At 38.5% G+C, this 14,462-nt stretch overlaps 1 protein-coding gene across 5 annotated transcripts in view; it reads right to left on the reverse strand.

Moving 5' to 3' along the window:
* The window catches only part of usp34 (ubiquitin specific peptidase 34), a 371,687-nt gene that overhangs the window by 273,255 nt on the left and 83,970 nt on the right, over nucleotides 1–14,462 (reverse strand). For all 5 annotated transcript variants that reach the window (XM_043696074.1, XM_043696076.1, XM_043696075.1 and 2 more), the window contains 2 exons: nucleotides 5,118–5,185; nucleotides 4,782–4,974 (listed from right to left, as the gene is read on the reverse strand). In XM_043696074.1, the coding sequence (XP_043552009.1) occupies nucleotides 4,782–4,974; nucleotides 5,118–5,185 (261 nt within the window). The remainder of the gene's footprint in view (nucleotides 1–4,781; nucleotides 4,975–5,117; nucleotides 5,186–14,462) is intronic.

Genomic DNA, 14,462 nt, shown 5'->3' on the forward strand with positions numbered 1-14,462 from the left:
ACCTGCATGCTCACTTTCAGTGTCTGCATACCACGGTCTCATTGCACCTACTGCTTTCCCAACCCATCACCATTCAGATAATAATCTGCTTTCTGGTTTTTCCTACCAGAATGGATAACCTCACATTTACCCAGAATAAACTGCATCTGTCAGGTATATGCCCACTCAGCTTGCTCACATGACGCTGAAGCATGTCTGCATCCTCCCAGTTCACCTTCCTATCCAGCTTTGTCTCATGTGCTAACTTGGAGATGTTACATTTAGTTCCCTCAACTAAAATATTACTATACATTGTGAATAGCTGGGGTCCAAGCACTGATCCCTATGGTATCCCACTAGCCACTACCTGCCACTCCAAAAGAAATCTCATTTATTACTACTTTGCTTCCTGCCTGTCAACCTGTTCTCTATTCATGTTAGTACACTACCCCCAATCCTAAGCACTTTAATTTTACAGTTATCTCGTGGGACTTTATTGAACACCATCTGAAAATCCAAGTAAACGTCTTATCAACTCTACTGGTTATAGTCTCAAGATTCTGGCTGATTTGTCAAGCATGACTTTCTTTTCATAAATCCATGCTGACACTGTCTGATCCTGTCACTGTTTTCCCAAATGCTCTGCTATTAAACCTTGTCTAATGGGTTCTAGAATAATCCCTACTACTGTCAGTCCATCCAATCAATAATTCCGTGTTTTTACTCTACCTCCATTTTTGTTTCAAAATAATAATGAGATGACGTTAGCTACTTTCTTATCCATAGGAATTGTTCCAAAGTCTTTAAAATCTTGAAAGATGACCAGCAATACATCCACCATTCCAAGAGTCACTTCTGGGATGTAGATCATCAAGCCACGTGGATTTAATAGCTTTTAATCCTAATTAATTTTCTCACCTCCATTTCCCAACTAATACGGATTTCCTTCCGTTCCCCTTTCATTTGACCCAGTGTTTCCCAAAATTTTGGGGGACGTTATTTGCATCCACCTTTGTGAAGGCAAAACCAAATAGATTTGTTTAATTGGTCTGCCATATCGTCAAGTTGATAACTGTCCCTGTTTCTGACTGGAAGGTGCCTACATTTGTTTCCACTCATCATTTTTACATACCCCAATAAATGCTTTTACTATTTGTACGTGCCCCTACAAATTTACTCTCGTACTCCATTTTCTCCCACTTTATTTCCTTTTTAAAAACCACACAACACCAGATTATAGTCCAACAGGTTTAATTGGAAGCTCTAACTTTCAGAGTGCCGCTCCTTCAACAGGTGGTTGTGGAGGACACAATTGTAAGACACAGAATTTATAGCAAAAAAGTTTACAGTGTGATGTAACTGAAATTATACATTGAAATATACCTTGGTTGTCTGTTGAGTCTATCAACTATTTGAATACCAGGATAGTTTCACTTCTTTCATATGTAAATCACAACCTTTTTTTAAAAAAAAGTTACATTCTCAGGTTAATTGTAACAATTGGTGTTAGTCAGATAACATGTTGAAGGTGTTAGCCCCCTGTGTCCTCCGTCTGTGCCATAACGTTTAGATTGATTCTAATCTAAAAAGTGAGTTAACAGAGTCTTACATGAATTCATGCAGTTGTTGAGCAAAGTACAACGTAATTCTGCAAGTACAAATTCACCCCAGAAACATATATGTATATGAATGCATGTGTGTGTCTGTCTGTCTGGGGTGGGTTGTGAGTGAGAGTGAGTGTATATGTGTATATATATGAGTGTCGAGTGTCTAAGTCTGTGAGGAGGTGTGTGTGTTTGGGGTGGGGAGTTGTGAGTGTCTGTGAGAAAGTGTATATGTGTGTGAGTGTAGAATGGTCTGTGAGAGGATGTATGTGAGAGTGTGGGAGTGCATGTGTGAGAGTAGCTGTGTGCGTGTCTGTGTATAGGAGTGCGTGCGCGTATATATAAAATATATATATATAGTGCAATGGTGGTCACCTGTAGTATGACATAAACCCAAGGTCCCAATTGAGGCCCTCCCTATAGGTGCAGATCACACACGCACACAAAAACCCATATGCACGTGGGGTGAATTTGTACTTGCAGAGTTACATTGTACTTTGCTCAAAAACTGCATGAATTCATGTAAGACTCTGTTAACTCACTTTTTAGATTAGAATCAGTCGAAACATTATGGCACAGGCAGAGGACACAGGGGGCTAACATCTTCAACAGATTATCTGGCTAACACCAATTGTTACAGTTAACCTAAGAATGTAACTTTTAAAAAAAAGTTGTGATTTACATATGAAAGAAGTGAAACGATCATGGTGCTCAAACATATGAAAGACTCAAACAAACAATCAAGGTATATTTCAATGTATAATTTCAGTTACATCACACTGTAAACTTTTTTGCTATAAATTCTATGTCTTACAATTGTGTCCTCCACAACCACCTGAAGGAGCAGTGCTCCAAAAGCTAGTGCTTCCAATTAAACCTGTTGGACTATAATCTGGTGTTGTGTGATTTTTAACTTTGTACACCCCAGTCCAACACCGGCATCTCCAAATCTTAATTTCCTTTATCCTTCTTTGCCAAAATCTAAACTGCTACCAATCTTCAGGAATACCCTACCTTGGATCTAATATTATCCCCAATTTCCTTTGTTAGCCACAGTCAGGCCAACTTTCCCATTTTATTTTTGTGCCAGACAGGAATGACCAATTGTTGCACTTCCTCCATGCACTCTTTACATGTTTGCCATTGCCTATCCTGAAATACATCAAAAAAGGAGAAACAAGGCAAAAATAGAAATTGCTGGAGAAACTCAGCAAGTCTGGCAGCATCTGTAGAGAGAAAACAGTTAATGTTTCGGATCAAGTGACCCTTTCTTCAAAACTAATAACATCAAGCAAGAAGTGATCTTAATTTTTAAATGCATATTTACTTGCATATGAAGTTTGGGAAGGACTTAAACTGGAATGTACTTAAACTGGAATGTACTTTCTGACCCATTATGTATACTAAACAGGCAAAGTTAATAGGAAAGAATTTCTGGGAGATTCCCATGCTCATCTTCTGTAGAGAAGTGAAGAAATCCAAGAAAAAAAAGACTAAGCATCATTTATACTATTCTTCCAGAGTTTACTTGCCTCTCCAACTGAGTTATGGTTCACAAACATAGGATCACCATAGTAATTAATATTAAAAAGTACTTTTGCTCTTATTTGACCAGAAACAGAAAAAATGCAGAACTGTTAATTTGGGAAAGTAGAAAAGTTGCATGTATAGATTGTCTGTAACATCAACATAATGTGTAACTGAAAAACAAACAAATGATTTGCATCCTAGAATCAGAAATAAAATTTCAAAATCTGTGGACATTAAATTGCCACGGTTAGTTATTATTACACAATACTATCAAATGCATGACATTACTAAACTTGCAAAATGAGCATGCACTGACAAATGAATTTTAATATAAGCATGTGTGGAGGTGGCAAAGTTTGCTAGGAAAGACATGGAAGTCAGTCTATTACTGGGATAACCGAGATTAAATTGGTGGAAGAACAAAGGAATTTGGAGCTACAAATACATACACCACAAAGAGTAACAATAGAAGAAGACAATAAAGCATTGAAACAAATAAAAAACAGTGCATTTCTAGAGGGAAGGAGTTAGAAAGGAGTGAAATTACATTGCATGTGCGTAAAAAACACACAGAAACAATAGATCTTTCATCCAAAGTCTGTTCCGCTATTCAATGAGATCACAATCTATCCAATAATGCTCAACTCCACTTTCCATTGTGCCCATGCTCTTGATTCCCTTTAATGATTAAAGATTTGTCTCTCAACTTGGAATATACCCAGCCTCAGTCTCCTGTGGTAAAGAATTCCACAGATTCACTACTATCAAAAGAAATTCCTCATCTATCTGAGATGGGTGACTCACTGCCTTAAATGGACAAACATAATTTGATGGTGACATCACCCAAGAGTACACAGTTCCAGAATTCATATTATAAACAGGATATTGAAACACTGGTGAAGCTGCTGAGAAGATTCAGAAGGATGGTACCAGAATTTATAAAATACAATCAATAACTGCTGAATATCTAGGAATTTTTATACTGACTAATGAGCAACCCTTCAGATACCTCATGAAAGGGCTAGTTAGTGTAGTTAGCAATATTACTAGTATATCAAGAAACCAAAATATAAAAAGCTAAACACTAAGAAGTCCAATAAGGAATTCAGGAAAATTGTCTTGACATAGAATGGTCAAAATATGGAACTCCCGATTTCAAAATGTACTGCCTGTGAATAAAAATTAAAGATATGCAGATAGCAACTGATCGAGCGGCTGGGGGGGGGGGGGGGGGGGGGGTAACCATTTAAACAGAGTCTAAACACTTGCATGGATCAGTTAAAGTGAATGACCTGTACCATTCTGACTTGGCAATAGATTGCTGTTTTTTTCAGTGTCGCTGGATCAAAATCATTAAACTTTCTCCCTAACAGAATAAATGGGTCAACCTATACCAGATGGACTGCCGCAGTCCAAGAAGATAGTTCATCAACATATTCTCAAGGGAAGTAGGAATGGACAATAACCCAAACCACCAACATTCCACTGATGTATTTTTAAATATCTGTCCTGTTCATACAATTACAAGCAATTCTAAATGAAAGCAGTTTTTTTTAAGCAGCAAGTTTAGGCACAATAATAGAATGCAACAAGTAACCAGAACCAATTGTATGTCACAAACATTCAGTTTTCAGTTAGTTAGTCAATGTCTACAAGGTTACGACTCACTGTAATCTGACTCAGTCCAGCCAACCTCATAGTTAGAGTTGGTGACATGAAATACTTGAATGCAAGATCCAAACTTTCTTTATCAAAACATAGTGCTGTATCCAAGGGCTCCTTAACTGTACTCCACATCAAATCTGCCATGTTGCGTGCAGCACTTTGTCGCAATTCCTGGTCTGAAAGTTTACATAGATACCTAGATATGAACATTTTTGAAAAATGTAAAATAGGATTATTTTTTTGAAAATGCACCTTAATTTTTTTCCAAATGAAAAACAAAGTATTTGCCATAGTATTTTTGATGGAATGTTAAAATGCGTATTCAGTCTGATCACTTACCTTATAACATAAGTTCTAAAGGGGATAACATGCTGCATAACAGCAGGGATGTGTAACCATATCCTGATCTGTAACATTAAACAAAACATAAACTGTTATAGTTCAATTACAAATTAACTCCTTTGCTAGAGCTACATTATGACTATTTAGCAAATACATTTATTTTACCATGCTAAAAATATTAACCATCACTTTCAGCATCAAAATACAACTTTCTGGGAGTCAGATGGAAACTGTATGGTGCCTCTATAGGGCATCAGGAGATAACTCAAGAAAAACTGACCCAAGAGGCTATAGCAAGAGTAAAGATACATAGAGGGAAATAAAATGTGTCACAAAATGGCATTAAATGACAGAAAGTTAGTTCAACTGCAATTACAATATAATAATATATTATAGTAGTACATAAGCAGTTTTTAAAATGCAACTTCTTGTTCAATTAACTTATTGTAATTAATGTGCATCATTCCTGAGTATTTGTTATATTGTTTTTGCTGCTGCCCGTAAGTTCAGAGGTTATGTGGAATAGCTTGAAAACTTCAAGTTTTAAATCATACAGTAGGGTCCAGGGAGGGGCAATTTTCTCCATACAGATGGTGGTGAGTGCCTAGAATGGGGTCTCCTAGAGGTAGTGGTGGAAGCGAGTACAATTTCATTATTTAAGAAATATTCAGACAGCTACACGACTGCGATGGGTATTTTGGGGGGAGGGGGATATGGACCAAACACAAGCAAACGGGACTAGATTAGTTATGAAAACTGGGCAGCATGGACAAGTTGGGCCAAAAGGGCCTGTTGGGAGACAGTGAGGACTACAGATGCTGGAGATCAGAGTCTTGAGTCCGGTACTGGAAAAGCACAGCAGGGTAGGCAGCGTCTGAGGAGCAGGAGAATCGACATTTCGGGCGTTGCCCTTCATCAGGGATGAGAAATTCACATTCCTGATGAAAGGCTTATGCCCGAAACGTCGATTCTCCTGCTCTTCGGATGCTGCCTGACCAAAGGGCCTTTTTCCAAATTGTAGACCTGTATAACTATATCACAACTTCACTTCCAAACTTGAAAATGCCTACTTACCTCAGTTTTTATTTAGTTTCTTCAACTGGATAAATACTGAACAAAATTTTTATGGTCCTTTGGAAATAGCTCAACTATTGTTTACAATGCAGGAACAAACATTCACTGCTTATCAATTTTAGCCATCTTTTTGAGGGTTTTCCAGGGAAAGGGGAGGGGAGGAGGAACACACTGCCACTTCAATTGCTTACCAAACAAATTAAAACTACCAGCTCTTTAGCCAGCCTAACCTTTGTAGCAATATGGTAGACACAACTATAGCCTTCGGAACATCTGGATTTAAGTCTCAAGGGGAGTGACTTTTTTTTTTTCAATTTCTCCTTAGAGTAAATCAGTCAAATCAATATAAGCCATTTTTATTCGATTCAATTAGATTCTACAGGCTTTGCAATATAATGGTCGAGTCCTTTCTGCAAGCAATGTGCTACCACCACAATCTTCACCACCTCCCTGGATCAGTACCAGCCCACCCACTATCAGCAAGGGCACTGGATGGACGATTTCAGCATTATCATGTACCCCATTACTTAACTATTACTTAATATATGCAGTCAAACCTTTCTACTTGGTCCTTCAGTGAATGGTCAATGGTTAAGCTTCACCATTCAAGATGTATTCAGATCTTTTACATATTCTCATGAATGAATCAGCTAGGTTTGAGCATTGAGGGCATTATCTGTTTTTTCTTTGTGATCTGCATTGGTGTTTATGGTCCATTTAGGCATTCTCACTTAACAAATGGTATTCTTCCCTATAGATGTATGTGACAGGTGACTTCAAATGACATGTCTTCTACTGATGGCACCCTGTGCTTTGAGAAATGCAACAAACAAGTGGAATGCGTAAGATTTGTCCTTTTGCCTATCTGAAGATATCACAAGCAGTAAAGTGAGAAAACCTGCAAAATGACGTGACCGACCAACTGCAGACTTTCATTGCATCACAGTGATGTTGCAAATGCCATTAATGTTTGACTGAAATGATCACATGCATAACAAAGCACTATAGTTGCCTTCACTGTCTATTAACAAGGTTCCATGAAAGCTAGAGCTAGCTTCCTCCACTTTTACTTTGTTTGAGATACAGGAAGTACCCAAGACAAAGCTCAAAAGCTACGTCTTCATGTTCAATTAATTTATTAATTCCACGACCAATTTAAACGTAGGCCCTTCAAAAGAAATTATTAATAGTCTGCCACCAATGTTTTTACACTGTAACCAATGCAAAGATTTTTTTAAATGGTCAATGCTTAAGTAATAGCAGTTCATCAGCAATTTGACTCCCAAGGCTACTGCCATATCCTATTGTATAGGGTAGGCATAGAAGGATTTAGAATCAAAAAGAGGAAAAACATAGTGTCAGACTGCCAGTCAATACAAATTAGCAAACAGAAAGGCAATGAGTGTACCAAGTTCTGTTTAAAGATAGGATACAGATGGGTTTGGGCAAACCAAATTTCTAAATGGTGCAAAGTGGATTGCTGGTCAGGGAGCAGTCAGGTTTAGGGTTAGGGTTTTAGCATCTGATGTATTATGGATAAGGGAGACAACACATGCAGGCTTTGTTACTGTAATGGAAAATTATCCATTTACTGTGAAATTAATTATCCAGCTACTGTGAAATTTGAAAGAGAATGCTTTTCTTTAACTTAATGCTGCATAAGTTAAATAATACTTTGATGAAGGCCTGTAGTCAGCTTATCTCGGTTTGAATTCTGTAAACATTCAACTTGACCTTGCGATAGTCAAACTCAGTGAAAGCTAAAGAACTGTTATGTCTAAGACTAGGGGATTCACCCTAGAGAGCGTGATAAGAAACAGGATAAAGCAAGTGTCTGTGCCATGCTAAGGCACTTTTTTACATTAAGGCATCTAGCATTTGTGTACTGGAGTCACTTCTGCAGAAGTAAAAATAAAGCTCCTTTCTTTCCTCTTGCTAATAGTTGAGTCAAGTTGATTTAATTTCCACGACAGTTACAGATCTGGAAATAGGCAAGATGTTAGTAATTCTTTACATCTTTCGTTACATTGTACTTTGCCTTTATTAGGAACTCCATCTTAAAGGCAGCAATTTCCAAAAAGAAACTGACAACTAATAGAAGATGCTACCTATCCTGACTTCATCATGAATCCAATTGAACCATTCTAAACAAATTGCAATGTGTCAGAAACTATAGGAAATGAACTTATCCCAATTTATGGAGAAAGTGAGGTCTGCAGACGCTGGAGATCAAAGCTGAAACTTTATTGCTGGAACAGCACAGCAGGTCAGGCAGCATCTAGGGAACAGAAGATTCGACGTTTCGGGCACATGCCCTTCTTCAGGAATGTGAGAAGAAGGGCATGTGCCCGAAACGTCGAATCTTCTGTTCCCTAGATGCTGCCTGACCTGCTGTGCTGTTCCAGCAATAAAGTTTCAGCTTATCCCAATTTATATCAAGGCAAGTATTCTCATAAGCCCCAATTTACATCTCAAAATAAATATCTTTCCACTCCATATTTATATTCAATTTTCAAGTTCCCTAAAATAATCGTGTCAGGTTTTTCGATCTTTGAGGACTGCGTAGGTGTATACCATAAAGTCTCAGACGACATAAGTCTCAAAAGAACTCATTTCAAATCTACAGGAACTCAAATGAATTCTGCAACTCACTGGATAATAAATAAAAAGGGGCATTTATTTTATTTGCTTCGGGTTGAAGGACCAGATTCCCCGGCTTAAGAATCTGGAGGTGGTCAGAGTTTGGATATAATGCCCTAAAATACAGGCAACCTAAATCAAAACATCCTGTTTTTCATACAACTTAAAACTATTCGGCAATCCAAGCAATAAGGGCAGCACAGTGGCTCACAGCACTAGCGTCCCAGGTTCGATTCCAGCCTTGGGTGACTGTCTGTGTGGAGTTTGCACATGCTCCCAGTGTCTGCGTGGGTTTCCTCTGGATGCTCCGGTTTCCTCCCACAATCCAAAGCTGTGCAGGTCAGGTGAATTGGCCATGCTAAATTGCCCATAGTGTTAGGTGCATTAGTCAGAGGGAAATGGGTCTGGTTGGGTTGATCTTCAGAGGGTTGGTGTGGACTGGTTGGGCCGAAGGGCCTGTTTCTACATTGTAGGGAATCTAATCTAAAACAGTTCTATGTTATCAATGTGAAAAATATAATAATTAATTATTAGATAGCTCTCGGCTACATGTAACAAGTATGCAGAAATACAATTGCGAATAAACGAGACAGCCAAAATAACTAAGTGACTACTGAAAAGTAGTAAGGAAGAACAAATGATTTTAAAATAAAAACTGAAAGAACTGCAGATGCTGCAAGTCCAAAACAAAATCAAAAATTGCTGAAATAGCTCAGCAGGTCTGGCAGCATCTGTGGAAAGAAATCAGAGTTAACATTTCGGACCTTTCCTCAGAACAGAATTCCTGTTTTTTTGAAGGTTTAAAAGTATATTTTTGTTACTTCAGTCTCCATAGCTATTTCAAAGGAAGTTGCAATTACTCAATTGACAAGATACTTGGGTAACCTTGCAGATTATGAGCTTTTATAATAACAGTCAGAATATGTTACATAAGACCTTCATTTTTTAAAACTTTTCCTTAATTATTAAAAATACATTTAGGTTTCACACATTCTTTAAGCACTCAGATAACTTAATTCAAAACATACTTGATCTGGAGTGCCTGCTTGGATTTCAAGAGTCTGAACATGCCACGAATGATGAAAACAAAGTAACTGGTCTCCAAGTGGTAGAAAATATGGTGCAGAAGATAGGAAGAGGCAAAAAAACCTGACCTTGTGTTTTGTCCAGAGAGTATAGCCTTCTACACAACAGTAAAGTTTAGTCAGTGTCAAATACTGGTTTCTTTATATATGTTCTGTGAGGCTATTAAGGGTTAACACAGATTCCAGAGGCACCAGAGCACCTCTTTGCAAGCGGTCTACAGCAGATCTTATTCTGACATATTTTATAATTGTTCTGCTCTTCTAAATCTCAATTCTAAATCTACCAGAATTTCTAACAATGCTTTTTTAAATCTACAGGTCATTCTGCTATAAATTTTGCATGTTTTGTCAATGCAAATTCGCTGTAACGTGATTGACGAATTGAAGACACTGTTTCTTAAGCACGAACTTTTAAAACTTGCGTTGGTTGTAACATAATTACATCACCAACATGTTAAGCACTGTTTCTAAAGCGCAATTTTTCTATAATGCAGGGTTGTACAAGAACGCAAACCTTGCATTATAGAAGAATTGCCTATACTCTCAGGCTTGAAGATTCCCCAAGACCCAATTACTGACACTGAAGGCAGGCCTAGAGGGATCACAGACCTACGGGCTTCTCACAAACCTGACCTCACCATGGAAACCTGGAACCAAGGCCCAATCAATGCATGAACAAGACCCCACAGTGACCAGACATCTAGGAGTCCCAACCAGACTGACTGGAAGACACCCCCAGAGCACTGATGGATACGACTAGCACCCAGGAACCCAGCAGATGTACTCACATTTCTTGCCGTTGCTGGAACTGCAAGTCCAGAGGGATCAGAGGATTTCCAGTCTCTTGCAGGCCTGACCTCCCTAACCTTGTGGATACTCATATCTGAGGTGACCAGACATCAAGACCAACTGCAAGACACCTCAAAATGCTCAAGGTTGCAAATGGTGCCCAGGACCCCCATGCACTTACCTTCCCAGAGCAGTGGATTTCCCTCATTGACACCTGGGATCAACTTGGAACAGCCATGTATCAAGGAAATGTGGGAGATGCAATGGACTTATGGTGAGACGGAAACTTTGAGGTTTACGTCCCTGTCCAGCATACACCTGGCAAACATCCAAGCCATTGAACACAAGATGGATAACCTCAACTTCCAAAGACAATTAAGGAACCACCGTATGCTATGTTTTGCAGAAACAGGGCTCACGCCAGCTATACCTGACTGTGCCCTACAGCCTGGGGCTCTGCAACACACAGACCAGACACACACACAAAAGAAAATCTTGAGACAGAATACCTCAAGGCCTTGTTCATCATGATTCAAGACTTCAACCAGGCCAACCTCAAGAAAGTGCAACGAAAATACCTTCAACACATCTCATGTGCCACCAGAGATCCAAACATCCTTGACCACTGTTATACAACCAAAGATGCCTACCACTCCAGCCCCCATCCGTTTTTTGGTAAATGAGACCATAATGCTGTGCTCCTCCTCCTGGCAAACAAGCAGAAATTGAAGTGCAAGGACTGAGGAAATGGAAGGGCTTCTACAGGACTGCTTAAGAGTTGGTGGACTGGTCCATATTCAAGAACTTAGTGGCCAACCTAAATGAATATGCCACTACCGTTACAGACTTCACAAGTATGTATGTAGAACACTGCATGCCAAAGAAATTAATGCAAACATTCCTCAATTGAAACCGGGAGAACCACTCTCTAATGAAGTCCAGGTTTGAGATGTTCAAGTTAGGTGATCCTGACCTATACAGGAAATCAAGATATGACCTTCTGTGGGCCAACTAGCATGCTTCCACACTGTAGGGGTTCTATGATTCTGCCACCATTGTAGGCAATATCTCAAACAATGAAAGAGAATATAGGGAAGAAAATGAATGCTAAGTGGCAAGTCAACAATCTCTCACATTGACTTCAGGAAGTGGAATGGAGGGCAGGCCCCCAATGGTGCTACGGTGGAGGTGGTCAACAGCATCAAATTCCTGGGAGGGATGGTCACTAATAATCTACCCTGGTCCAGCTACATCGACATAACTATCAAGAAAGCACAATAATGCCTCTATTTCCTCAGGAGGTTAAGGAAATTGTGGATATGCCCACAAAACCTCTTACCAATTTTTATAGATGCACCATTGAAAGCACCCTATTTGGATGCATCACAGCATAGTATGCCAACTGCTCTTCCCAAGACTGCAAGAAACTACAGAGAGTTGTGAACACAGTCCGGTCCATCATACACACCAGCTTTCCATCAATTGACTCCAACTATACTTTCTACTGCCTCAGGAAAGCAAATCAACATAATCGAAGAACCCTCCCACCCTAGTTATACTCTCTTCCACCCTCACCCACTGGGTACAAGATATAAAAGTTTGAGTGCATGTATGAACAGATTCAATAACAGTTTCATCCCCAATGTTATCAGACTTTTGAACGGATCTGATCTCTCTCTGCAACTGTAATTGTATTCTGCACTCTGTTCTGCTATCTGATGCACTTTGTATGTTATGATCTGCCTCTAGAGCACACAAAACAATATTTTTCACTGAATCTCAGTACATGTGACAAAAATAAATCAAATCAAGTCTTTACTTATGAATAATTAATAAAAAGGTACTTCAGGGCAATAAGAGTCAACTCCATAATATGGAAGTGCAGTCATATACCTATTATAGTGTGAAGGGACAACTAGATTCCGGCTCCAAAGGCATTAAGTAAACCAGATGCACTTTTACAATGTACAAGATTTAATGTAATTTCTCCGGTGCTATCACACAAATTAGCAATTCACCCAAGCTCATCCTAACATACTACAGTGAAATCTGAACTCTGAATAGTTGTCTAATAACATAAGCAGGTGGCTATCAAATGCTCTATTACTGTAAAGTACAGATAAACTATTAGTGAGTACATAATCAATCTGAACTGCAATGGCCTTCATTGCAAATAATTTATCACCATTCTTTTTAGTGACATGAGAAATGGATAAAACACAAGAGATCTGCCAGTATCTGTGGAACTCATTCCTACATTTTCAAAAATCAGAACATTAGAGAGGAATGGGATTTAAAAATCAATAAGCAACATTCTCTCATATCTCATACAAAAAAAAAGTTCAAGATGCTATTCCCAGTGTATTCATGTCCAAATCATCACTTTAAACATGAAATATATTTATATGTAACATTCTAGAACTTTGTTTTCCAAATGGACACCAACAGGTGACTAAGATGGCTGCTAGGGGTCAGACGTCCCTTGAATTCAACACAGACCACATCAAGCTTGCAGAAAGTTACTTCTGAAATCATCCAGAATGGGGGTCACCCCCTTCAAATGAATATATCCAAAGAACACTCTGCTTTTTGATTTCATATTTTATTGTTATTGGTTTACTCTAAACTCAGAATAAATGAATTTCTACACTTCATGTCCTCAAGTTTGCATCCTATCAAAGGAAAAACTGCAGGAAACTAGCTAGTACAAACAGGTGTGAAGCAGACATCATCTAACTTTCATTGTGCAGAATGGCTTTCGCTTTAAACCATTTGGGATGGACAACAGTCGCTGATGTGACTGAAGCTTGTTTTTGATAACAAAATCCTTTATTAACCCAAGAAACTGAAACAGTCTGCAAATAATAGCACTGCAGAATACCAGCCAACAGACCAAAGTCGAATTGAAACGGCTATATCTTAATAAGACATCCAATCTGATCCCTAAATGAAGTCCATCTCTAATGAAATTTGATCTTCTGCTAAAAGAAATCTAACTTTAAGACCTACTGAACATTCAGTTCTTCAAAGGAATCCTGCAAGAATCCAGAAATTGGACTCCACCGATTTGAACCTACCTTAAACTACACTTCAAGAGTGAAAAATTTGCTGTTCTGGGTCCATAGCTGTTACTATGAACTAATAACTAACATTTTGTTAACCAAATGTAGAAGTACACCACTGTCTTCAACTATAAATTTGTGTGCGTGGGTGTAAGTAATATAGCACTGATATTTTTGGATGAATGGGGGAATGTGTGAATAAATAATCCTATTTATTCAAACCCTTAAAAGCATGGCGATGTTGTTTAAATTGACCTAGACTCCAGGACCTAGGAAATACATGTATCCTCTACGCTAAAATCCACAATGATTGAAGAAAGTAAGAGAAAAAAGTTACAGGGTTTCACAGTTCACTCCTGCTCTTTCCACAACACAGATGACGGCAATACAAACTTATACATTTAGTTGCACCAACGCTTGACCTTCAATCTCTAATTTTGCCATCAACTATGTGTATTAGTACAATTTGTTGACTTTTCTCCAAAGATACTTTTCACACAGAAGATTGCAAAATATAATAAATCATCCACCTGCAAAGCCCTAGGAACCTTTAAATGGACTTAGGGTAAAGACTTTGCCTTCATTGCAAACTACTAGTCAGGTGAACTTTATTGTAATTTTCCCCCCACACACAAATCTATGGCTACTAGATCTCATATTTAAGTCTAAGTCTCTCAATCAGTCTTTCAGCA

The sequence above is a fragment of the Chiloscyllium plagiosum genome, chromosome 9 (assembly GCF_004010195.1).
Source record: "Chiloscyllium plagiosum isolate BGI_BamShark_2017 chromosome 9, ASM401019v2, whole genome shotgun sequence".
Classification (NCBI taxonomy): Eukaryota; Metazoa; Chordata; class Chondrichthyes; order Orectolobiformes; family Hemiscylliidae; genus Chiloscyllium; species Chiloscyllium plagiosum.